At 47.3% G+C, this 25,949-nt stretch overlaps 2 protein-coding genes across 6 annotated transcripts in view; one reads left to right on the top strand and one right to left on the bottom strand.

Moving 5' to 3' along the window:
• TBC1D16 (TBC1 domain family member 16) overlaps positions 1-12,605 on the bottom strand; it is a 33,307-nt gene extending 20,702 nt beyond the window's left edge. For 2 of the 4 annotated variants that reach the window (XM_075518745.1, XM_075518748.1), the window contains exons 1-3: positions 12,495-12,605; positions 5,180-5,415; positions 3,498-4,128 (exon numbers count right to left, since the gene is read on the bottom strand). In XM_075518745.1, coding sequence (XP_075374860.1) covers positions 3,498-4,128; positions 5,180-5,357 — 809 coding nt within the window. In that variant the 5' untranslated portion in view covers positions 5,358-5,415; positions 12,495-12,605. Of the gene's footprint in view, positions 1-3,497; positions 4,129-5,179; positions 5,416-12,145; positions 12,295-12,494 lie in introns of those variants that run through there. The other 2 variants (XM_075518749.1, XM_075518746.1) reach the window with 2 other exon arrangements.
• On the top strand, positions 12,468-25,835 carry CCDC40 (coiled-coil domain 40 molecular ruler complex subunit). 2 transcript variants are annotated; one of them, XM_075518743.1, is made up of 20 exons: positions 12,468-12,737; positions 12,936-13,055; positions 13,766-13,897; positions 14,289-14,457; positions 14,650-14,807; positions 15,332-15,415; positions 15,504-15,723; positions 16,565-16,722; positions 17,576-17,698; positions 18,076-18,197; positions 18,941-19,184; positions 19,291-19,473; positions 20,784-21,029; positions 21,820-22,033; positions 22,571-22,740; positions 22,864-22,955; positions 23,554-23,674; positions 24,300-24,488; positions 24,742-24,900; positions 25,507-25,835. In XM_075518743.1, the coding sequence occupies exons 2-20, from the start codon at positions 12,957-12,959 to the stop codon at positions 25,750-25,752; spliced, it is 3,129 nt and encodes a 1,042-aa protein (XP_075374858.1). In that variant the 5' UTR covers positions 12,468-12,737; positions 12,936-12,956; the 3' UTR covers positions 25,753-25,835. The 2 variants fall into 2 exon arrangements, with proteins under 2 accessions (XP_075374858.1, XP_075374859.1); XM_075518744.1 differs by having other exon boundaries at positions 12,491-12,586.
• The last annotated feature ends 114 nt before the right edge of the window (positions 25,836-25,949 follow it).

The raw sequence follows: 25,949 nt of genomic DNA, 5'->3' as shown, positions 1-25,949 counted from the left end.
GATGGGACACTCCCATAGCTCCTAGCCTGAGGAATTGTGTAAATGGGAGGAAAGCATCGATCGCTGCATGGGATCCCTGGCAGCCTGTCAAACTGAGAAGCAAAGAGGAAAAAAACCCAAAAAAACAATGGATATGTTTTTATTTCCTTATGTTTTACAAGGCGAGTTGTTGACTTAAAATGACTGACTCATTGTGCAACTCAAACGCTTCCAAGCCTACCTCCCTTCTTCCTCCCTGTCCCTGTTCTGCACGCACCGGAACGTGTTTGTGGGCTCCCTTCTGCCCAGGAGGCCAGGCCACCTTCTCAGAAGATGCTCCAAGAGGCCTACGGCACTTGTGGCTCCTGGTCACACAGATATTTTGGCAAGCAGCTTGCTGAGCCGTGTAAGTTGCCCACCCTGATCTTATCTGATCCAAGTCTACATCTACGGCCCAATTCTTCCACAATGTCACATTTTTCCATTTCTGATGATATCTAATTGCACGGAAAGAAAGATGACTGGACTGAAACACCCATGCAATGCATTGCTTCAGCTTCTGAAACAATCATGGGGAAAAGCAGAGTTCTCTTCACAACAGCTCCCCAATGCAGAGGGAAATAACCAGAAACATTCGTTCCTCATTGCAGGGAGGAGGTGGTGACCGGGGGGTAGGGAGGGAAAAGAGTTGAAACAATCTGCCAGCAGCACAAACTTTGTTCGCACTCCAATTCTGGCTCAGATGGGAAGCAGCCAGCAGGGAAAAAAAAAAAAAAAAACCTTAAGAAACAAGGAAGCTGTTCTCATGCTTGTAGTGACTTCTGAAACAGCATCCCCCACCCCCCAAAACGCTGGGATGAACGCAGCGAATAAGAGCATGCTTTTTGACAAGACTTTTGCAAAGTATTCTATGCAAAATCTCTGACTCAAACAGTTTGTAAGATCCTGCAGATATCATGCAAGGGGGCTCTATGGGGAAGAACAAATAGGCATAAAAAATGGACACACTGGACAAAAGCCTTTCAAGTCTGAAGTCCCAAACAATGAAAGGTCTGTTTTATTAATCTGCTGCAAATTATGAGTGCCGCATACACTGTACAAGGCTTCCAGACTGGTGCCAGAGGAGTTAAAAAAAAAGAAAAGAAAAGAAAAGTCTGCCAGGCCCGTGAGCAGTGTGTTTGCAAAGCCAGCCTCTGCGTGGCTGGCGCTGCCAGGCCTCCGGCAGCAGGCGAGGAAAGCCGGCAGAGGGCTCGCCCGGGCCAGGCTGCGGAGCAACAGGGAAACCCTGCGTGAATTCACAGGCAAGGCAGTGAACATGCAACAAACTGTATTTCCTTCCTTCCTGACACTATTAGCAGCTCAGAGCTTAAGTGTTGCAAAACAGTTAAACCACAACGCTCCTTGCCCGCTGGCCGTGCCCCCAAGCACCACGCCGGCACCCTTCTGCACCAGCTCCGCTCCCGGTGCACGGTCGGGTGCAAAAGCTCTCCGAGACTGCTGCACGCTTTGGACAGCACGTGGCCTTGCGGCCCAGGCCAGGGACTCAGATTTCCCCAGGATGAGTTGTTCAGTCTCCTGGTTTTCAGCACTTAGGACATGATTCTGAACGCGTCCCTCGCCACTCCTGCTTCTAACCACTAAAGCGGGGATAACGACCCCTTTCTTGGGGTGTGCGGATGAACTGGCCGCAGCTGAGGCCACAGCTTCCCCACACACACGCTGAAAGACAGGAACGTTTTTCCTTTAAGAATCTTACCACTGGAACTCAGAAATGTTCACAGAAGCATTTTAATTATACTTTATTCGCAAAAAAATGCTTAAAAAAACCCCCCAAACCCCCAAAACTTCACTTTTTTCAGAGTGATAGAGACAGGTCAAACACACAGATTGTCAGTGCTGCTTCAAGGAAAGAAAATTTTACACACCTTAAACAAACAGAGGCTTTGGTCGCAGTGGATTTGGGGGTTTTCCGTTTTTTAAGTCAAGGTCAAGAAATTTCTAAACCAACACGACATTCTCTGAAAGCAGATGCAAACTGAAGTTTCAACCCCCAAGCAGCAGCCCAGTGCTAGAACACAATCTGAATGGGACAAAATGCCTAGGAACCAACAAAATAAAGTCAGTTATTGGGAATGATATTTCATCATTCAAAGGCCTCTCTAAAATTTTTTCAAGGTGTGTTTTGTGACATTTATGTAGTTTCCAAAGTCTTCTACATTCCTATGAATACTTGTCAAAAAAGACTGTCAGGCATCGTATTTAGAGAGCTAAAAGAGACACTGCCAAACCGATGTTGTTCAACACAATTTGGAAACCAAAGGCCCATCCTGGGCACCCCGCAGCTGCTTTGCAGTGCCCCTCTGGAGCCAGAGGAGAGCTGCGGTGGGACGGGACGGGACGGGACAGCCGTGCTGGCCGGGCCGAGGAGCTGCTCAAACCGCTGCCCACCCAGCTGCTGCAGAGCTCAAGCCCAGAAAACCCTGTGGGTTTGCGGTTAATTGGAAGCATAGGGCTAGGACACATACCAAATGTAAAGCTGATACAAAGTTTGAGATCACCGCACTGAAGTGTTTTAAAATATCCAGAGAGAGTTGAATCAATTAGAGTACTTCCTTCATAAACCTTGTTCTTACTGGCATTCTCTGGGCTTGAGATTAGCCCATAATATAAAGAGGCAAAATCTCTTCAAATGTCAAGTCTTAATCTAGTATGTTGCTGACACGCACAAAGAACTCGTTTTTCCTAATTTCAGGCGTAGTTTCAAAGTTGAGCTATATCCTTAAAATCAGCCCCACAGTGCTTCATGAACGCAGCACCCCCATCCTCCCCAAGATGGAAATGAGTGATACACCGCACAGAACGCAGAGCAGAGAGCCAGAAACATTGCGTATCGATACAGTAAGTGACACAGGTATCCTACTGGTCATTATTCCTTTGCTGAGGTGCCCTCTTTCCCCTATGTAGAGTTTACTGCAGATGCCATTGAGAAGCATTGACATTTAGATATACCAGCGTTGACTAAAATATCCAGATTAGACATGTAAGAATTAATATTTATATGTCTTAAGCGGGACCACGTTCTGAACACCAGCAAAACAAGCTCATACATGCAGACTTCATGTCAACATGGTGCCTTACAGAGGCACCCACGGCTCAGAGGAAGTCAGACAGACACTTTGATGTGGCTCTCCACAAGAAGTAACTAGCACATCTCCTCAGCAGAGCCAATTAGACCGACAAAGGACCTTTTTAATTTAGTAATGCTGCTTCCAGGGCTCAGGGCATTTCACCTGAAAGACTGTATGTACACAGCCCTGAATATTTGGGGCCAGGGTTCACTGAGCAGAAGCAGGACTGGCCGGCAAACAATTTCCTGCAAGTTACACAGGTGTCTGAAGCAAGACAGGATATTCTGCTCAATGCCACTGTGATGCTTCTCGGTTTCCTTCAGCATGTCCAAGCTCAGCAACCAGCACCCCAGCTATTTGCCCAGAAATGAGAGGAAAGGATGCACTCACCTGCTTTCACTATCCAGAAACACAGAACTACTGCTTTTCCCAAGGGCTTCACTAATGGGAGAGAGGCAGAAGGGGGAAGAGAAGGCATCAGAATCGGAGTCAAAAGTACTGTCCCTGCTCACGTCATCAGCAGACAGCTCCAAGGAGCCCTCGTCCTCCCCCAGCTCTGGTCTGCAGTCCAGACCTTCCTCTGTCCCCTCCACCGACAGCTCCGACCTGTTCTGCTCCTCCTGAGAACTGATTGTCGATAGGATTCCTGAGTCACTGCGGGCAGGCTGGGGGGACCGGCGCGTGCCCTCTGCCACGGGGCAGCACTGCGAGAGCTTCTCCCCTTCCGAAGAGGGGGAGCTGATGTAAGCCACATCTTTCACAGGCTGCGACACAGTCAAGATGTCTTCTCCTTTCAGGATCACTGCCCCTCTCTGCTCGGTGGGGGAAGCCTGCCGGACAGCGCCGAGACCCTGAGTGTGGCGGCCGCGTTTGCGGGGAGCTTTACGGACAGGGGAGCTCTCAGGAGTGATGTAGCGCAGGGCTTCTTCATCCTGCCTCTGAATGCGGGAGTTTGGCACCCAGGCAAGGATAAGCGTGGTTCCGAGTAGCTCATCTTTCTCCATGTACAAGCACAAATAGCCTTCGAGAGAGCAAAGGAGCAATCAGTTATGACACAGCCTTATGCTTAGGAAACTGTGTAAGCCTGAAATTTGCCCATCGCCATCTCCCCCCACTTCACCACCATTACACATGGGCAAAATAAACCCTTTTATTTACCAGGAGAGAATTCTGCCAAACGAATTGTGGAGTGCTCAACATTGTTCAGTATTTACAAATAATTTCAAGTCTGCATATGGCTTTTGAATAGTCTAAATTCCCTCTGGCCTAAGTGAACATAGAAATGACATGCAATTACTTCAACTTCCTGGATGGATTACTAATTGAGTAAATTCTGAAATATGTTGCCACATGAAAAACTTCTACTGTTTGTTAGTTAAACAATTTCAAGTGCCAGCTAAACATTTCTTTCTCAATAATATTTACCTTAGTGTAGCTAAAGGGCTACAATTTTCATGGAAAGCCAATAGAAAAAAAAAAAGAGTCACGCACACAAAAAGGGAAGCGTGGGTCAATGTTCACAGAATAATTAGTTTTGTGAAGCTAAGCCAGTAGCCACGGCGCTCTTTGATGAAAACATGAAAGAGCGCAGTACCAGATGAGAATAAAGGGACAGAGCAGTATTTATCTTCATTTACTTCAGTGCATGCAGCCACAATCAGGTTTTCTTTCTCTTCCCTTTACCAATGGTTGTTGAGGCCACTCTAGCAATGACAGTTACAGGATGATACTTGGCTTCCCTGAACAATACACATATTTGAAAGAGCAACAGAAGTTACTGTCCTCAAATGACAACTGTCCGTCTTCTGGCAATACAAAAGGATTTACTAAAACAGGTAAATCCACACTAGACCAGAAGAGAAAAGAAGAAATATAATCAATTTTCCTACTAAAAGAAGAGCTGATGGATCAGCTTGTGGATGACTTTCCTTAGTCCTCCATAAGACTGCCTTGCCCTGTCCCCCACCGGCACCTCTTTGTTCTTTAGAGCCCAAGATGCAGAATTTGACACAAACGCACACCCCAGGAGAGAGAAAAAGAGTGAGTGAGCAGTGTCTGCAACCCCCTGTCACCTGGATGGTGCTCCCCGATGCCTTGTAGCAGCTCAGGTGGATGGACACAGACATTGTTCTTAGAGTAGATAATCTCCCCATCAAGTATGGAAGATGAACTGCTGCCACCACCAGGATTCAAGGTCAGGAGGTCGGAAGCTTTTGAAGAGGCACGTCGGAGGAGTCGCCCCAGAGACATCGCCAAGGAAATGTTTCCATTATCTGTCAGCTTTAATCAGGAGCCAAATTCAGAAGATCTGCCAACAAGGAGGAAAGAATAGCATTAGAATAAATATAACAACAGCACAGCACATGCCTACCGCTGTCTGAGAAGGAAGAGGTCTCCCATCAACTGCTGCATCAACCCTACAACTCAAGCAAGAGCCTCCAAATGCTCTGGACCTGTAACATCACCTCTATGTTTTAAAGATGCTGAAGCACAGAATCCCAGGATGTTCTTCTCTGCAACGAAGAAACATGAAGGCAGCAAAACCCCCACATCTCGATAGTTACTGTGGGGAGGAAACAGAAAAGTAATGCTTGTCACTGAAAATTGCCCATTGAGGGAATAGCTCAGCAGTGCAGAGCTGCCCGATGTATCACTGTCCTGGGGATGTCAACGAGTCAGAGTAGGCCCTAGAGAATTCCTTCAGCACAGAAAAACTGCTGAGACCATGACATTAAACAAGGGGCTGCTGCTTCATCCACAGTAACCACTGATCTCCAGAAAAACATTAATCAAAACAAGTTCATCTTGCGCTTACCAATTTTTGGCATATCCCTGCTGTGCGTTTGAGGTTTTTGGGTTGGGATTTTTTTTGGTTTTGAGCAGTGATGGTTAAATAGAGCTCTTTCAGAGATAAGTGGCAAGAGAGCCCTGTTCAACAGAGCGGGCAGACTCCCATAGCAGAGTATGGCATGCCAATTCAAGGCAAACATTTCATCTATCAATAGGTAACTTCAGCTAACTGTGGAGTATGATCCCCAACTAATCACCAAGTAAGCTCCGTACTCACATGAGACGTGCTCCTTATCGGGGCTGTTGATGCGGAGCTCTACAGTGAATCCAGAGGGGTCACCCAAGCTATAAAGTATCTAGCAGACAGATCAGGAAGAAGACTCGATGTGCTGAAACAGCAGGTGGGTCTCGCATGAAGCAATCCCACAGATAGCCCAACACGATTCAATCTAGAGCAGGCTCTACCTGCTGCTGCCATCCCTAGCTGGGAAGCAGACCATCAGAGGGACAGCAGTTTCTGTTCTGCCGAAAGTACACAAGAAGAGGAAACATCTACTTTTGTTCCTTTGTATTTACACAGCCTTACTTGCTCGTGAACAGGCCAGTCCGACCTAGCACGCACCACGCATTGCCACGGTGCCCGGTCCAGGGGCAGCGTGTGGAGGGATCAGCTCAGCGTGCTCCTCGTGACAAGCCCCACACCACAGTCCGCAGAGCACGCAACAGGGGTAGCCAGAAATAAAAAGAAAAGCAGGCAGGCCCTGACTTGTACTATCAGGGGCACTGTATGCAGGAAACGTTTAGGGGCCTAAAGCAAGCATCATCAAACATTGAAGAGCTCTGGTTTCTTTAAACACCGTTTTAACGGTATCTCCAGACAAACGAGGAAGTGAGAAGGCAGAGAGGGCAAACAGAAACCAGTGCTTCCCGAAGAGCAGAGCGAAAGCTGCAGGGAAGGGAAATAGCTGTCCTGATTCTGACAGATTCGTACATACAGAAGATTGCAAATGAGACTGCCAAGTAGTTGACAGAGCCTTCATTAAAGGACAAACTATTGGTTTAACTGGCAATTGCTAGATTTGTCGGCTTGAATCGCAGCACAAGCAGTTTCTGCGTTTCAGGCTTTGCTGGAACGTGATGGAGAAGGCTCAACCCTGCTATGTACTGTGCCCAGCAAGTGTTTAGGATAAGAGAATTACTTTGCAAGTCCTTTGCACCCATGTCTCCTTCTAACACCAAACACAACACATATCTTCACGTCTCAGCCCAAAAAAACAAACACCAATGGAGCCATATGCTTGTTCTTGTCCAGATTGCCAAAAAACACAGTACTGTTGCAGGCTCTGCGTTATATCTTGGAGAAAGTAATTTGCTTCAACCATATTTAAAGAGCAAGTCACCATATTTAAAGAGCAAGTCACCTTTCCTCTCATTGCACCCTGCAAGAATACAGACAGTAAACTCTGCTGCAATTCCGCCTTCCCACCACCGAGTTACAACACACCGTTTCAACACAGCGTTGAGGGAGTCCGAAGCAGTGATGTGGAGCAACCTGTACAGCATCAGAGGCCCTCAGCCTCTGGCACATCTGAAGAGGGTCATCTGTTACCACAATGTTTTGTAGGCAGCACGGTCTGCTCAGCTATGCCCCGTGCTGTCGAGACTGAAACCAGCCTGGATATCCAGACCTTTAGCTATGTCAGCTACTTCATCAGAACTCTAAAAGCACAAAAGCTGCATAGGCAAAGGAGGAAGGTGGTATCAGGTGGCTGCGGCTGTTGGCCAGGGAATGCTTCCTCAGAAAACACGAGCGAGCTTTTCCTACTAAGGACAGCAGATGGAGATGCACGTACGAAACCAGAGCTTGTGCGATGTCCTACTGCAGCTCCCCAGGGGCTCTCAGGAATGCAGGCAGAGGTGCAGGACTTCTCTGCCAACAGAGGCAACATTTAATTAGCTTTTACCTAGCAGAGAAAGAACAAAGCAACAGGTAAAAGATCAAAAGCTGCTCCCTGGAAAGCAGGAGGAATTCAAAGGGAAATACCACTTTGATCCTGCAGAACACCTGTTGCTTCAGCACTGCCTTGAGGTGCAGGTGGACGGCGCTGCAGGTACGCACAGGCGTACGCTGGTTGGGAAGAGGAAAGAAAAAAAAGGCAGGAGGTGAAGAATATGATGCATTTGTCTTGCAGAAGAGCTATGCATCAGAAATCAGAGACCACTACAATGCTGCAAACAAACAGCCAAATATACTGGGATATATAATGTCATCAGCAAGACTCAAATTAATCCTTTCACCGTTGCCGCAGGCTAGGGAATTCTGTGTAGCTTTGCTTGCAGCATTAAAGAAAAACAGATGCAAGTCACCGCACAGTTTCAGGGAGAGTGACAAGAGTGATCTGGAAAGAGGTTGCCAAGGGAAGATTAAAGAAAGGGGAACACAATTCATACATGTGAATGGTCACTGCCAAAAAAAGGAAGAGCTGTCTATGGCGGACAGGAGAAGTAGCAGGGCAATTGAACTGCGGCAAGGAATATCTAGTTTAGTCGTTCTGACAGCAGGGATAATGGCATACCAGAACAGGGCAACCCGAAGAGGCCATTTCCATCGCTGGGGGGTTTCAAAGACAGGCCGCAGAAACAGATATGCAGCTGGTCCCAGCTAGGGCCAGGTGATGGACTGGACCTCTGAAGGTCATCTAGTCTACTCGTACAACCCCAAAAGCCTCTGAAACACAGCTTGTGAATGTGCCGCTCCTTCCCAGAAGACAGGAGTTCATACAACACAAACCAGCAAGTAACAAAAAGACCAAATCTGCAGGGTTTGCTTTATTCTGAGCCCTCTTCTGTGTGGGACAACATCTGCACACACAGTCCACGGGGTCTGGGTCGTGAGAAGCAGGTATTGCTGCTGCCTCTTGCACGAGCTTGGGTAGGCAGGTGGGAGCTGTCCTACAGCTACGTCAGCATTAAATTAGCACCATTCAAAAAAATGTGGTTTTCATATTAATTTTCTATTTATCCCCTGATCTGAAGGGATTCTTTTCAACGTGACAGAGACAACCCAGCTCTCCAGAAGCTGCAGCACTGAATTAGCTGATAAGCTCTTGCTGAGTGCCAATATTTATTAAGCATACATATATTTTCTTCTCCCACACATCAACTGTCGCCACTAAAAAAATCTTTGCTACAGCTACCGAGTCTGTTCGCGCAGCCCCTGGCTGCTCTCCCAGTCAATGCCAGCACTTCTCAGCTACACGAGATCTCACAAACGTGCTGGGGAGCCAACTCCTGAAATCACCCCAGGAGCCTCTTCACAAGAGCCTGACCAGTTCCAGCCAGCAGCATCTCAAATAACGCCGGCTGCTCGCCTCCCTTCGAAATGCCCTTCCCCTTCTCACAAACCGATCAACAACAAATCCTGTTTGGCTTGGCAGATTGCACCCTCACCTTGGCAGACGCTGCTGGACCAAATGTTGCTGCCTCCGGTTGCACAAGATTCCTGTATTCCGGCAAAGGACGGCAATGCAGGGCTCCTGCACGGGCTGACACAGGCTCCAGCACATTGCTCCCGCTCCGTGCAGCACACACTGACATCGGAGCGGTTCGTGAGCACACAAGGCAACAAGGCTTCTCTCGCAAATAAATTTAGCCTACAAAGGCATATGACACCCTGCGCTTTGGGGTCAGCTGCAGCCAACAAGTCGCACTGCTGAGCACTTTGTGCCTGGCAGCGGGTCCTGCAGCTCCACGGGCAAATTTGCTGTGCAAGAGTTTAATAGCTTTGCAAGCAAAGTAAGCCAAGCTAGAGGCTCTTGAAGTGAAACATGAGACCTACAGCATGTCTGGGCACAGAGAAGAAAAGAGCTGTCAAACATCGACACCAAGTTTAAGCATGAAATGCTTAAGAAAAGACGCTTAAATAAGAAATGCCTTAGGTAAGAAAAACGCAACAGGCTTTTTCTTCTTTTTTGCCCTTAATAACTTAAATTTGATTTTCCATATTTAAGTACAGAGTCACTGCACCAGGGAGGTCTCAAACACTGCAGAAGTTCCTGCCTCTTCCTCCCCTTGGGAAAAACAAATGCAGGGTTTGCATCTCTGGTAGCTCAAGCACAGGTTACAGCATGCTGGAAGGCAGAATGACCGGAGATGGAGTACCGGAGCCCAGGAGTCAGGACTCACAGCTTCTTTCCAGTCCTCTGACTGGATTTTCTGTGTAACTCTCAGCTAGTCACTCACTTGATCTATACTTCTCTATATATACATGAGAGCCCTTGTAACGACCTTCCCTTTGTGTTGCAATACCTCTACGTTAGGGGAGGGGGGGAAAAAAAGCTTTCAAAACTACTATCTATTAGCTGGAGCTATTTAAGATGACCTAGCCAAATCAAGGAAAAAAGTTTACCATAGGAAGCCATTCTGAAGTCATCCAATTTCATGGGGAGAATTATGTAGGTCACCAAAAGTCTTTCATTCCTGACCTGCTGGTGCAGCAGTGGCACGCGGAGTACAGAGTAAAGGAAGAGCAACAGCAGTCACCAGCGAAGGCTGAAATCCTGACACTCGCACAACTCCGATTCCAGTCACTTCAGTGGAACAGATTTCGCTTAGATGCATCTCAGCTGAGAAGGTAAAAAAGGGACAGCAGACTAAATACTGCAAGTTTGTGACTCAGAGATAAAAAGGGAAACGAAATGCTATCATCGGAGCCTGCCTGCTGCTCCCAGCCACACCTGCTTAGGCATAAAAAAGCAAACAAGAAGCTTACCACCCCTCCAGCACTAAAAGTCAAACCACAATCCACGCTTTAGTGCTGAGAAATTATTCGTGCCATATGTCCCTCCATCCCAAGATTAAACATCGTTTCATATTACTTAACCGCAGTGCTTGTGCAGTAGGTAACACTTTTATGGCTTTTTATGTCCAACATCCTGTAGCCATGGCCTGATAACACTCACAGTACTAGATCCCTAAATGTCAGCAGCTAAAAACCCCCAGGAACCTGGTTTCACAGCTGAACTGATTGCAAAGTCTTTTCTTAATACGACAGACATCAGACCGTGCGTCTCTGCCACTTTGAAACAGCCTCCTTTTCACCCTGCCACAGGCAGGACCATGCCCCTCTCCCTTCTTGCCGGCTGGACAGAGAAAACAACGCTCTGCCCCATCCCGGCTCTCCAGCTTTACGCCAACCACACAGCGAGACACACAGAACAAACCCAGATAGTCAGCAAATCCAGCGCAGGGTCCGAGCAGCAGCCTTCAGAGACTTCCCTGCTTTTAGCCAAGTTATCACCAGAACGAGAAGCCTACAAACCTAAAGGAGGCTTCTGCAAAGGAAGCAGCAAGCCTGAGATCTTTACCCTGAGCTGTCCTGGTCTTAACATTTCTACTATTTTTTCTTAAAAGATCTTTCATTTTTATTACTTCCTATTCAGAGGGGCAGCTGAGAACATAATACCTTTGCAAGACAAGCTACCAGTCCGAGAACACGAAAGGCAGGCAGACCTCAGAGAGGAAGAAGCAGAGTTATTTTACAGAGTGTCAGCAACACAGTGAGCAATATATCAACACGTAATCCCTGCCCTGCAGCGCCTGAAGGCCGTACATCACATACTCGCCAAGGATCCAGACCATCCATCTTCACGGCTCCACTTATAACCGAACTCAGCAAAGGAAGAGGTAGATATCGGGGTGATTTGAGAGAAGACCACCTCCCCAAAAGCCAGGAAATCGTAAAAACGCTCCGGCTGTACCCAGCCGCTCCGAAAGAGCAGAAGACGAAGTTTGAGAACTGTTTTGCATTCCGCTTTCTGCCAGCCCCCAGCCCCCCGACGGCCGCGGGGGCTCCGAGAGCAGCGGGGGGCAGCACCCGGCCCGCCTCCCCGCCACCCCCCACGCAGCGCGGGGCTCCCGCGGGGGGCTGCGGCGGAGGGGGAGCGCAGGGAGGGAAGACAAAGAGCGGGGTAAAAAAAACATGGATGCATCACCAGGGTGCCGGGCAGGATAGCCGGGTGCCTCGTCCCCTTCACCGGGCACGAACCCGTGTGACAGCGACACGCGTGACGAGCAGCCGGCCCGGGGGCCCGGGTGGGCTGGGGCAGCCGCTGCAGGGGGCAGCCGGGCCCCCGCCGCCGCCCGCCATCCCCCACGCCCACCGCAGCCCAGAAGCACGGAGCCCGGCGTTACGCGCCGCTCAACGCGCCCGTGGCGAGCGACGCCCCGCGCGGCCCCGGCGCTTTTACCGGCAAAGACGAGCCCGGGGAAACTTCTGGCGGCTCCCGCGGCTGGACGGCCCGGACCGGCCCCGGGCGGGCTCCGCACCGCCGCCCCCCGCGCCCCCACCGGGCCCTACGAGGGGGCCGCTGCCACCGCCCCGCTCCGCCCGGCCCGGCCCGGCCCGGCCCGGCGGGGGTGTGGCCGCCCGGCGGCCCCGCCTCGCTCGCCGGCGTGACCCGGGGCTGCCCGGCAGCCGCCTCAGGCGGGGCCGGCTCCGCGAGGGAAGGGCAAAGAGGAACCCCCCCCCGCCCCCAGCACAGCACGCCCCGCCTCGCCTCGCCTCGCCTCGCCCCGCCCGGCCCCCGGCGCCGTTACCTGCTGCCCCGCACCGGGGCTGGCGCGGCCATGGCGGCCGGGACGCCGCGGGCCTCGCCCGGGCCCGGCGGGCAGCGGTAGTGTGGCCTGAGGTAGCGCGGCCCGAACCCCCCCACCCCCACTGACTGAGGTGGTGCGGCCCGAGTCCCCCTCCGCGGGCTGAGGTGGTGCGGCCCGCAGCGCTCACGTGACCGGGTGTTGACGCGTCGCCTAGCAACGGGAAGATGGTGCGGCCGGCGGCGGGTGAGTGCGGGGCCGGGCCGCGGCCGCGGCTCCGCCACGGCTGGGACCGCCCGGCCCGGGACCGCCCGGCCCCGCACCGTGCGTGCCTGTGCCCAGCCCCGCGGCGGAGGGGCGGCCTGCAGACGGCGGGGTAGCGGGCCCCGGGAGGCGGGCGCGGGGCTGGTACTCACTCTCTCCTGCGGGACGCTCTGGTTGCAGGCACAGGCCAGCCCCAGCACCATGGAGGAGGCCTCCGGTGCCGCAGCAGAGGGATCTGGGGTGGAATTCGGCTCCGCTGAGCAGGATATAATCAGAGTTCCGTCGCATCTTGCTATGGAGGTGATTTCCTTTGAAGTGTCCGCAGGGCAGCAGGTTGCCACGCGTTCCTTACCGAGCAACGTCTTCATGGAAGCGGCTGCAATAGGAAGAAGTAAAACAAGCGAGCAATTATTGCAGTCTTGCCCTGCATATAAAAAAAAGTCACTAGAAAGTAAATTTAGTTACTGTCCTGTGTGTCAGCAGCATCTCGAAGTAGGTGTTTCTCACTCCGTTCTTAGCACGTTTCTGCTGTAGGCACTTTCAAAAGGAAGCTATCCACATTTCATAGACGCACCTACTCGGGCTCTTTTTTTGAGGTTTGTTGGGGATAAGTTTTTTTTCTTCCATTGGTACTGCACAATATTTGAATTTGGCAAGTGATGATATGGGAGAAAACAGTGTCTCTTTAAAAAGAAAGAGGATAATTTGGCTACATGTAGTGCAAGCTGGAAGACTTTCTTTAATAATCCCTAAGGGCATTTTTTTCTTAAATAGATGTGAGCTAGAAACACATGTGAAATTAAAAGTGGTGTGTAGAATTTTTGTCAGGATCTTTACTATTTTAATGCTATCTGGGTGACCGTTTTTGTGAATGAGATTAAACTTCTAAATTAAACTTCTGTACTCTGTGACAAAAAGCAGTTGTTACAATGCTGCAGCAGTAACATTAAACAAAGTACACAACCCGTTACAATGCTGCTATTCTGCTTTTTGCCTGTCTTGTATGCTAGGCAATAGAGGCACAGAACGGGAACAACAATGAAGAGGAAGAGTCTGTTCCTCCGGAGGTCCAAGAAGAGACATTTCCCCCAGCAGAAAGAGGAATCTGTGGAGCTACAGAGCTGTTCGTTGGGTCTGCAGAAGTGAGACACTATAATAAGACATATAATCTTGTTCACAGAAGGCATGACCAGTATTTGTAACTTCAAATTCTCCTGTTGCAATTTTATTGCTGAAAACACAAGGCCAATCAGAACTGGAACAGAGAGAAGCTAACTGGTGAAGCACAAAGTATACAAAAACTCTGACAAAACTGGAGAGGTTCCTTTGTTGTGCTATATATGTGTAAAGTTTTTTTTATCTGGAGTGACACAGCTTTGCCAGTATATCTGTGTGCTGGTTTCAGAACAAGGCCCTCTTCTCAATTCTTTGTCTGCATTGTTCATGTCTCATGATGACAAAAACAAGCTGATTTTTAGGGGCAGATAGACTTAGATTGAAAAGCTGTTTCAGGTGATGGATTTTATGTTTCAGGAAAAATCTGAGACTTTATCGGACAAAGTGGAGTTAGACAGCTGTCCTCCTGAACTGGGTGACATGGAGCAGCCAATGACAGACAGAGGAAACCCTCCCCATGCGTCTTCAGGAGCTCCTCTGCAGGCACCCGCATTGTCAGTGGAGCTGAACAGCTGCACGGAGTCAGGTATCATTCGGTTCCCTATTAACAGTACAATACTCGATACCACCTCTCAAGCACAGTTTCTAGTTTTCTCTCTTTCTGTTCGTTGTTAATCCAGCTGGAGGCGTAATACTATGAAATCTAAGCCTTTTTCTTTATCTTTTTTTGGGGGGTGGGGTCCAGGTCACATTGGAGAACCCATTTCTTTCTATTTAGAGTCTGCCTTTGAGCAATTTGGTCAGCTTACTAGTGAGCATGGTGACCAAAGATGGGAAAAGAAATCCCAGCAGCATGGAGCTGAGGAAAATGAAATAAGCGGAAGAAGTGAAGAAACCGTAGAAGAAACAGAACTGGTTGTCTTGGATCCAGAACACGTGAGAAGTCCTCAAATCTTGTCATTCTTCTTTGCAGACTTGGTATTTTTATTTGTATAAAACGTGAGAGGTAAATTGTAAGCAGTGGCTTAGCTGTGTGCTAAAACTACATGTTTAAAAATAGCTTTTGCAAAAGTACTAACTCCTGAATGTGTCTACTCCCTCAATATTAACCCCAAAGTTGCAGGTTCAGAAGGGAGCAATGTAGTGGGGCAAATCTGATACTCTTCAGTACTCCTGAAAGAGACGTACTTGCAGCAAGAGCGAGTGGTTGGGTCCTCAGATGTAGCGCTTCCTATTTGTTTCTGACTTTCAAATATTCTCAGTAGTCACTTTCTGATGTCAACAAATACCCGCTATATAACTCTTCTCACTTGTTACCGTGAGTGTAGCTAAAATAAGAATGCAGGTGTCTACAGCAGAAAATATGATGTTTTATTTAACAGTGGGAGTAGCAGTAAGGTTTCTTCATAATTTATTTACACAAGTATGTTAAAGTTTATCAACATCATACTTCTTTACAGCCTCTGATGAGAAGATTCCAGGCTGCCCTGAAGAATTACCTTACTAAGCAGATGGAAAAAGTGAACCTAGAGCTTCAGGAACTGGTATATGGCTTGCTTTCTTTGCTTTCCCACAGCAGCCCATCCCTGTCCAAGCTGAAGTGAGATAGCTGATTTCCTCTTGTGTTTGCAGAGGACAGCAACGAAGAAGGGCAAAGTACAGAGAGAAGAGCTTGGGGTGATTCTTTACGGAGCGCAGCAGCAGCTGGCCCATCTGCAGATGGAACTGGAGAAGAGCCATGACCGCTGTTCTCAGACGGCCACAGCGCGTCGGCAGCTGGAAGAGGAATTGGAGGGCCTCAGGCTTACTTACAAGAAAATGTGTCAGAACACAGATGATGAACGCAAGAAAGGTGACTGAGGCACTCCTTGTAATGTATTCAAATTAATTTCTTCACATAGTACTAGAATTAGGAAATAAGTCAAGCATTGGATTGAAAAATACAGTAAAATTCATCAGGAATAACATGCTCATTGAAAAGTTTCACAGGTATTCCTGGTTGCCATAGAATTTCTATTGTTTCTAAGACCATGTTGCTACGTTGTACTTCTGAGAAGGCCTTTAGGGCTAAAACATAAACTGTTCCTGGCAGGTAGGCTGTTCTGTGACTTAGCAGGAGGAAAACTCCCATCCCTCTGTTATGTTTGCCTGTGTCTCTGTAAGGGTGTGATGAGATTGCAACGGTCGTAGGTCATTAGGGGCATCCAGGAGTATAAGAGCACCGTCCATGTGGGAGCCCATTCCAGCCAAAGAAATGGACTTGACTCATTCTTTTTGAGTTGCAGGATAAGAAACAGTAAAACAATTGCAATGGCAAAGATAGCTAAGCATTAAAATAAATTGCCTAGAAAGTTTTTGCAGGTTATTGAAAAAATTAGAGAAGCATTCAACAGACTGAGAAAGAGACAGTTCTGGTTTGGGGCAGAGGAGTGGATTCACAGCCCCCTGAGGCCCCTTCTTTGATTTCCTGGGATTCTGTGTGCTGGGAGTCAAGGAATTGCTTACCAAGATTTTTAGCTTTGCTTGTGGAGCTATACTCCAAAGCTGATGTAAATTCTTACTTCAGGGAGGGCTGATTTAGCTGGTATGTGTGCGGGTTTTGCTTTGGGTGCTTCTATATTTCCCTTTTCTCTCTGTTTAAAGTGTATCCTACAAACATACTCCTCTCTCAATTTTTCCTCCTGCCTCCCCAGTTTCTGCAATGCAGACCCAGGTTGAAAACCTGGCCTTGCATCTCTTCTACATGCAGAATATGGACCAGGATATGCGTCATAACATTTTACTAATGAAACAGTCAACAAAGAAGGCTGAGGCAGAGAAGGTCCAGGCTGAGGTGGAAAAGAAAAAACAGGTATCAAGTAAAACTGTCTTCTTTAAAATAAATAAGTAAATACAGATGACAGTTAGTGGTGAGTCTTGGAGGACGTGCTGCCTTGTCAGAAGGAAGGCTATAGTGACTGAACCTTGGAAGATGTGTGGGGATATTTTTCCCAAATAATTGAAAAAAAAAAAAACCCCACAGGCTTTTCTAAAAATGAGAAGAAACCCCACCACCAAGATAGTGGCATGTACTGCCCAAAGGTTTTTGACAAGCCTTACAATAGTAAATCACTCTTCACTCAAGCAAAGCGGGTGTGGGGGCAGAAAGATATTTAGTGAAGAAGTATTATATGTTCAAGCCTTGAGAATTATTCGCAGTCACAACGAGTTTCACAATGAAAAGCCAACTTTGAAAATTAACTGAGCCGGTTGGTGTGCTGGAGCTCCCTCTGCTGCCTTCTGCTTGCAGCAGGACACAGACTGGTTATTATTAATGCAGAATTGCATGCAAACAGTTGAAATCAAATGGATTTAGGTGTTTTTTAACAAAGGATTTTAAAACATAAAGTATTAAGATTCCCAGCTGCTGGAGAGGTGGCACAATATAATCCGTGCTGACAGGAATGAATGCTGCTTCAGATCTGAAGTATCAATTTTCTACTGCAAATGGAATAATAAAAAATCAGCAAAGAAGGTCTCATTCTCTTGAAAGTTGTCACATTCATAAGTCATTTGTATATGAATGGAAAAGTTTCAGTAGGAATCAAATCTAATCCAGCTGCCAATTTAATGCCTTTTCTAGCCTATGTTATTCTTGGAGAATATAGTTGGTTAAGACTGAGATTATATTGCTCATCCTGAACTGTTTGGCTCTGACTCTTTAGGATCTTCTAGTAGACCGCTTAACAAGAAAAGCCTACGAACTACAGGAACAGATTGCTCTGTTTGAAGCTCAGTTTGTGGCCCAGGCAGAGGACACAAAAGTAACTCGGCAAGCAGTAAATGAGGTAGGAGGGTGCTTTTTTCACTTCTGGTTAATATTTCCCTCTGGAAGGACTGACCGCTTTGGCTCATGCTCACGTGGTATGTACGATCTAGGCCAGAGTTGTATGGTTCGTTCCTGTTTGCAGGAATGAAGACTTCCCCCCCACCCCACCCCCCGAAGAATTGCCTGTAAATCACTTCCTCCCCCACCTTCTCAGCATGATTTTTTCTTGCAGACCTATGCTTTGTGGTCTGGTGTGACAATAAACCAGACACTTATTAGTTGAAGCTGTTCCTGCCCAGCATATTATGAACAGAAGAAAAAGACTGCGTTGTAACCTGAATTTGATTTTTCAGCACAGTATAGATTCATCCTGTCTACCAACTCTCTCTTCCCTAGGCTTGCATGGAGGTACAGGCTATTAACATGGAGAAAAAGCGACTGATGAACCACTGGAATAGCAGCTTGGCTGGAATGAAGCAAAGAGATGAGGCCTATATTGCCACACAAGAGTTGCTGAGGTATGGTATCTGAAAACAGTCCCAGGAGGGACCTCAAATAATTTGGACAGGAGGGATTCTAAAAGGGGCAGTATGTCTTCTGTCAAGTTTATTACTGTATGTGCAGGGTATGTCAGACAGAACAAGTGTGCTGCTCTGAAGCACATAATGAGGTTAAAGGATGAGAAGTACAGTTCTTTGTTACTTTTTTCTTTATCCAAAACACAACTCTCCCTTGAAATGTGGGGGTTTTTAAAGCTGTTTAGAGTTTTTCTATTCATATTTTATTCCTTTAAAAAAGTTCTTTCACCTTTGCAACATGTCTCAATCCAAAGAGCTAGACAGCAAGAAGGATTTATCTATCACTTTTGGTTAGGGTTTTGTGATGCCTCTAGAAATCTTCAGGAAAACTTTCCTATTGTTGCCAAAGGAAGTGTTTATTTGGTCTGGAATCTTAAAACTTGACTGGTTCTCTGAGAACATACAATACACTTTTCTATGGTGACATCCTGGTAAGAAGGGGGGGGTGGGGACAGGACCGAAAGAAGGAATTAATTTTCCTACATACATTTCCTTTTAAATCTTAATGTCTCCATCCATATTTCGATGACTCTGCACTGTCACAGCAGACTAGCCTTTATAAAGATCTTCCTTCTTGGTCAGTTGTTGCTGCAATAGCATGTTTGAAAAGAGGAATTTGTAAATGACTCTTCAGCATGTGAATCAATGCCTGTGATGATTTTCCATCCTTTTTGCCTCTCCAGCAAGTACAGACATGACCTCAAGTCCCTAGAAACGGACATCCATGGCTGTAGAAAGTCAATCAGGAAGGAGGAGGAGAAGAATGAGTTGCTTGTCACCATCCTGAGCCGTTCACAGAACGATGCCAACACAACAAAGAAACTGATTGCCCAGTGCCTTTCAAGGCAGGAGGCCTTGAAGGTTGATTTTGGCACCTATACTCGCATTCTCCATGAGACAGAGCAGGCCCTCAACAGGACCAAGATGGTGAGCAGAGTTACTTGGATGAAGAAGCCCTTCGAATTGGACACAGGTATTTAATCCCCTTCCCCAAACAGTTCTAGTAATCCTGTCTGTCTTCCCTACCTTTTAGGATCAAGCTGCTCATCTGAATGAGTTGCTGTCCATCAGTAAGGACATAGAGAAAGGGACTGATGCCAAAGAGCAGATGGAGAATGAAATCGTGGCAAAGCTTCAGGACCAGATGATGTCCAGCAAAGCCACAAAGCACTTCTCACAGCTGGCTGCAAAACTTCATAGGAGAAAAACAGATCTGGTATGGTATCTCTTCCGTTTGGGAGGGCAGGGGAAGGAAACAGCCTAGAGCAGTGTTTCTCAAATGTGTTTTGTCAATGGCTTCATTTTGTTTTTCCGGTCTGCAATTGAAACTCTGCTGGGTTTGCAACTTCAGTTTAGTTCTTCCAGTGATCTTACTGCAGGATTCTTGTGTATGCGAGAGAGTTTGGCCAAAAGGCCTGACACATAACATACTATTCTTTCTTTACTTAAAAAATGGGGCAGAATGATGAATCCTGGGAGTGTTTACTATAAAGTGGTTCAAGTTCTTATGTATTGCAGGAAGACAGTGGATATGTGGTACTTCTATACTCCACATTTAACTTATATCCCTATACAGCATCGTGGAATGCGATACAGGCATACTCTCCGTTCCCAAATAAGGATTACAGTCCAAGGAACAGTCAAACCAGACCCACAGTTCTTCATGGCATGATAAGTTGCTCTCTCTGGGAGTGTGTAACTGGTACAGATAGAAAAACTAGAAGATTCAGCATAGTATTTATTGTATTGAGTTGTGTGGGCTGGCATTATCACAACGTACTCACACCTCTGTATTTCCATGGGTTACTCCAGCCTGCCCCTGGGCTTTTTAAATCAGGTGCATATCTGAAGTAACTGGAAGACTTCCAGGGTTGGCTTTCGTTGCGAGAAAGGCTCCTCCACTCCCCTCTCCAACAGATACACAAACAAGTGGATACTCTGCGCTGACTCCTATTAGCACGTGTTGCACAGTAGAATACGGTGCAGAGGCTACGGACTTGGAAAAGACCAAATTGCAACCTCTCGCAGTGTGGTCCAGGCTTTCAGAAGTAGCAGACAGGCCCTGGAAAGTTACCTGGCTGCATTCATACTGCACTCAAACAAAAGACACACCCACGCTTTCTGGCTAGTACAGTTGTTGTTAGGTGAGGGATGCGTTTGCCAGGCATGGTGGAGAAGGTACAATATGGTAATGTCCTACTACTGTTAGCCAGGTAACTAGGGACACCCGGGCAGGGAAGATAATTGCAGAAGCGATGAGTGTGGTCTCTTGAAGGGTTCTGGGACATTTAGGCTCCTTAATGCTTTTCAACAGCCTTATGGCAGAGGTAAATATTGCTATCTCCTGTGTCAATACATGGAGAAACAAAGGTACAGAGAGGGTAAGTAGCTTGCTTACAGCTTGTAGCACAGACCTGGGAGTAGAATCTAAATCCCCTGATTCCGGTGCTTTGATAAGTAGGCATTACAAATCAATGAGTTGCTGTTGGTGACAGTAATTTGCTTTCTGTCTGTTGATATTCCTAGGAGCTGCATGTTTCCAAGGTTGAGAATGATACAGCCCAGGTTGTTCTGAATGCAACTCATACCAACTGCAGGCTGACAATTCTCCAAAAAACACTTTGTGAACTGGACAAGGAAATAAAAAGTATCCATGATCTGATCAGCTGCAGGGAAAGTGAGATTGCAAAGTGCAGTCTCCTGACTGAGAACAAGCGAGTGGTCATCAGCCAGTACAACAAGAGGTTGGAGATGATTCTTTCTCAGCAGGGGGTATGTACATTTACGTTTCAATCCCAAACTTGATTTTATTCTTTGTGGTGACCACAGATGCCCTGGGTAAATGTAACCGCATAAGTGCTGGATTATTAAAACTTTCAGGCATCAGGATTGTGATTTAAAAGCTGCACTAGTTAATGTACATGTTTACATTCGTCAAACAGTTCTTAATGCATGCGAAGAGGAGCTGGCATTAGGGAATTGTGAAATGAGGGTGTGCCTAGCACAGGTTTCTGCACGGAGTTGTCTACCCCTGATGAAAATGTTGAATGACATCAATACTCTGGGAGTAAATAGGATCTCATTATAAAATCTGCAATGACTCACGAGGGGAGAATGGAACAGGCAGAGCGACTTCAGTCACTTGATGGTTGTCCCCATTCAGGTGATACCCAGAGCTGTCCCTAGCACTGTGAGCTGTAAGACCTTTATGGATACCAATGCAAAAACGATGACTGTGGCATACGCTTCGCAAACTTTTGAATGTCCGGATGTAGCTGTTTGTAAGAGCTTAGGAGGCCCTCTCGCCACAGAGTCTGAGAACCTTTTGGGCTTCTGTTGCATTTATTCCGGTGAGGTCAGGAATTATTAAAATAATATTATTATTATTATCCCATCCAACTCATGGGAAATGGAGGCAGGAAGTAACTAACTGACACAATAACAGTATAGTTGAAGTATTTAGTGGGCATCTCGGCAGTTGGACCGGCCTTCTGCAATGATGCTATAAACAAGTGCTCCAGCAGCTTCTGCCTGATTAATCTCAAACCTTGCCCTCCTACAGGGGCAAGAATTGGGACCACTGGAAATTGAGATCAACAAGCTGACCAAGCAGATAGAAGAATATAATTCTGAGGTGATGACGCTACAGAAGTACTGGCTCAATTTGCAGAAAGAGCTGGTGAAGTTAACACACGAACGGGAGGAACAAATAGCCTCCTTGGATATGTTAAAGAAACAGATCACAATAATGCAGCAGAAGAAAATACGCACTGAAAGTAAGTCATTCCCTAATTCTTTCATAAAATGCTCATCCATGAATGGACAAAAAAGGGAGCGAAGGCTTACAGACGGGTAATGCTAGACCTTCACCAAAGCATGCCCTCAGTGCTCCTATGTATGCGTGAGCAATAATGCAAATGACCCCAGTACTATTCTCGGGGGCTAAAAGCCAGGCACCTTCTACTGTTTTGCATGTCGTTATTTCCTATAACGATCGATCCTGCTGTCTTAACTGACACAGTCAAGCCCTAAGCGACCATGTCATGTGTTAGACTTCTTAAATAGTTTGCCAGTAGTTGATAAGTAAGTGTCCCCACCAATGATAGCCCTTTCCTTGGCCAAAACCAACTCTTTTCCACAGTAGTCTCCTTTTAAAACCTTATTTGATTTTGGGGCTTGACAAAAAAGGTTTTGGCTGGGTATGTGGGGCTCCGCATGTAGTGTTGTCTGGTCTAATGGCAGTTTGTCACACCTTGCCTGCATTCAACCCAGTGCTCCTGGGAATTTTAAGACTTTCTTCTGTTCACCTGTAGATGAAATTCAGCAGGAAACAAAAGAACAGAAAGACATTGAACGTCACATGAGGAACATGTCAAATGACTTGATCAAGTTGAATGTGTTGATCAACAAGAACAACAGCAGCTTCGAGGAGCTGCAATATGGCAACATTATCACAGAGAACGAGTTTGTACGCTCTCTCAAGGTACAGAAGCTTGACATCCCATTTCCAGGTCTCAACCTCCCGTGCAGATCAGAAGCAAACAGTGATCCTGTAAATCTTCCTCAGTCTGACAATGTTGTGTTGGTTTATGCTTCTCAACTCTAGGCAGCAGAAAAAGAATCCGTCGAGATGCAGGAGAAGCACAGCCAATTGACTGAGGAGAAGGAAAGACTCCTAAACAGCCTGGTGGAAGCAGAGTAGGTACCAGAGAGATTCTTGCTTTGTGCCACAGTCTTGGAACTTTTGTATATGTGTCCATGTTACCTTTCTTCTCCAGTCATCAAACTGGACCAGCAACAGCAAATGTGCTTCTGTCCTTGGAGAAGATGAAAGGAGTTTAATGAATTTTTGAAATGCAGAAACTGAAAGGTGCTTTAGCCATCTCTGGAACCAGCAAGAGCTGAGAGGATGTTGGCTTTAACAATTCCAGCATGCTTGTGCTGGATGTTGCCAAGATCTGTATGGGAAGACTCCGCATGCTGTCTCCTCTGCCAGTAACTCAGAGTGAGTGTGCTGCACTGAGCAATTAATTTGGGTCCGTCAGCCCCCTGACGGTCTGGGCTTGCTTGTTTTTACAGTCATCATGCCATTTTCTAAATTGCGGAGCTTCCCTTCTGATTTCACGCTGCTCTGTTGCTGCCCTTTTATATGTCCTGTACGCAAATTCTTAGTTTCTGCTGAACCATTCAGCTCTGTGTTCAGAATCGATCTCAGGAGTGTGCTGCCACTGATGCGCAGAGAGAGCATCCCCTCTGTTGTTTATAAAGGCACTGCTTTCCCTTTCTGTCATCAAAGGCATCAAATCATGCTATGGGAGAAAAAGATCCAGCTGAGAAGAGAGATGCGTGCGGCAGTGGATTCTGAGACAGGACAAGGCAAAATCCAAGCCATGAGAACAGAGATTCATCGGATGCAAGTAAGCCTCTGGGAAAGAGGACTGAGGAGGGGAAGCTGCACACAACATATTCAGCTTTGGAGTTGCTGAAACATAAGGCAGGGGATGAGAAACAGGCTGGAGAAGCAGCATCTTCAAGGCCATAGCAGTACTGGAAATCTTGCCACCCTGCAGCTAGGTTGAATTCAGTGCACCCAGCATGCATGCACTTTATGCGTTCCTTGTGCATGCTATGTAATAGGCTGCAGCAGAATCCAGATATGCCTGGGAAATCTATTTAAAATGTTGATTACTAAATATTGTATCATCTTAATCACTGGTTAGGGAAGTCTTCTTTCTTCTGGCAAAGCAACTCTTCCCTTTCATTCTCGGGATACTTCTGCTCTTCTGCTTTTGCTATTGCTAATGAGTTCCAGTGAAACATTTTGGAGATTACGTTAGACGAGTTGATAATCCAGCCCCCTGCCTTCCAGATCCACACAGGGTAAACTAAGTTTGGATTTAGAGCAAATTTAGCTTGCCAAGGCTCATGTGTCCCGTGTATCTGGTTTATCTTGATGGGGTGTGCCACACAGAAGACTTCAGTTTGGTGCCATTCGTAAGCGTTTGTTATTTTCAGCCTATTTTATATCTTGACAAATGGCAGGTCCGCTACGGCCGGCTGATGAAGCAGCAGGAGAAGATGATTCGTGATATGGAGGCATCTGTTTCTCGTAGAGAGGCAATAGCGATTCGTGGAGAGGGTCAGGACAAAACAGAGAAGAAACATATCACCAAGAGCGACTTCCACCGCAAGAAACAGGAGCTGATAAAGAAGATCAGCGAAATCCAGAAGGTGAGCAAGTAAAGCAGGGCTGCAGGAGTTCACGTAGCCTGTCTTTGCCTTGCAATGAGCACCCGTGCGCACTTAGCACAGACCCACAGGGTGTCAGTACACAGACCCTGCACCTGCACAGGGGCAGGCTTTGGAAACTCATTTAAAAAAACCAAGAAAAAAAGAAAAAAAGAATTCTGGGAAGATGGCCGGGAATGCATTTAGGTGAACTAAATAACCAGAATCTGCCATTTCCTTCTCTTCCGTTTACCAGAACGCTCAAGACTGCAACAAAACCATCCTGGAGCTGGAGAGCACCCAAGCGTCCCTTAGTGCCACCTTCTTGGAAAAGCAGCAAGAGTTGTGTGGGCTGCAGGCCGAGTCCGATGGCCTCCATTCAGACGCAGAATGTCTTCGGAACAAGAAACGATGGGTGAGCGCATCCGCTTCCTTGCAGCAGGCGAGCCAAAGAGATCCTGCTGCTTTCTTCTGTTGCCAGCTCCCCGTCTCTTTGTCTCACCACCATCCTGAACTGGGCGTGCTTGGTGTGTAATTTTAGCAACGCTTTAAGTTACCTGAGCACGTTCTGAGGGCTCACAGTGGTCCTGAGTTGATGCTGCAGTTGCACCCTTAGTGAGACAGCATTCACCTGGAAACATCAGCCTGAAGGACATCACTTGTGTCTTGAAAATACCTGGTAACAACTATCCTTTGTGAGCGCTAGCTGGCTACTCATAAACAGAAATTTGAGAGCCAGCTCAAGGTCTTGAATGACCTCCTATGAAGTATTTAAGTTGGTGAAACTCTGTCCTGGCAAGGGTTGCCTTGCATGCACAGGCATTTCTCTGGTTTATGGAATTCTGTGACATGACTCTACAGCACTCGGAATGGGGTACTTCATAGCAGTATCCTTCCTCAGAAGCCCTTCCCTTTCAAAATATGATGGGTACAGCACCCGTGACACGATTCACGTCACTTTCTTAGTTCTCTTCTGTGTGCAGTCTGCTGTCAAAGCAATTTCTGCTGTTGCTTTTCTCAGAACCTTTTGGAGATCGTGGCCTACCAGACCCGCCAGAAGCATCTGCAGGCGCTGAAGGAAGGGAAGTACGCTCCTCTGTGCCGCACCGAACAAGCCTGGAGAAACGAGCAGCAGAAGCTGCAGGACCGGCTCCGTACCATTAACGCCATTGTCCACCAGGTCCAGCAGGAACATCCTCAGCACCACAGGGCTCTCCAGTGGCTCCGTCAGTGCTTGGAGTCCAGGCTCGGCTCGCAGGAAGAGTGACACACGGACAAAATCCACCTCACCCTCTGCTCTTGTTCTTCTAGAGGCTGCGGGCTTTGTAAAGGAATAAACATAAGCACGTGTTTAAGGCGTAATATTTGGTAAAGATGTCGCACTGCGCCCTTTCGGGCTGGTTTCGTTTTACATTGCCCCTCCTCGCACAGCTCCCCTGCCCGCGCCGGCCCGGCCGCCCGCGG

The sequence above is a fragment of the Mycteria americana genome, chromosome 16 (genome assembly GCF_035582795.1).
Source record: "Mycteria americana isolate JAX WOST 10 ecotype Jacksonville Zoo and Gardens chromosome 16, USCA_MyAme_1.0, whole genome shotgun sequence".
Taxonomy (NCBI): Eukaryota; Metazoa; Chordata; class Aves; order Ciconiiformes; family Ciconiidae; genus Mycteria; species Mycteria americana.
The sequence above is the reverse complement of the archived record's forward strand: the minus strand, read 5'-3'. Positions and strand labels throughout refer to the sequence as shown.

Coding starts and splice junctions, on each gene's coding strand:
- CCDC40 (XM_075518743.1), top strand. CDS start 12,957: ATGGAGGAGGCCTCCGGTGCCGCAGCAGAGGGATCTGGGGTGGAATTC. Junction 16,723..17,575: donor AGGTGGAAAAGAAAAAACAG/GTATCAAGTAAA, acceptor CTGACTCTTTAG/GATCTTCTAGTAGACCGCTT. Junction 19,474..20,783: donor ATAGGAGAAAAACAGATCTG/GTATGGTATCTC, acceptor TGATATTCCTAG/GAGCTGCATGTTTCCAAGGT.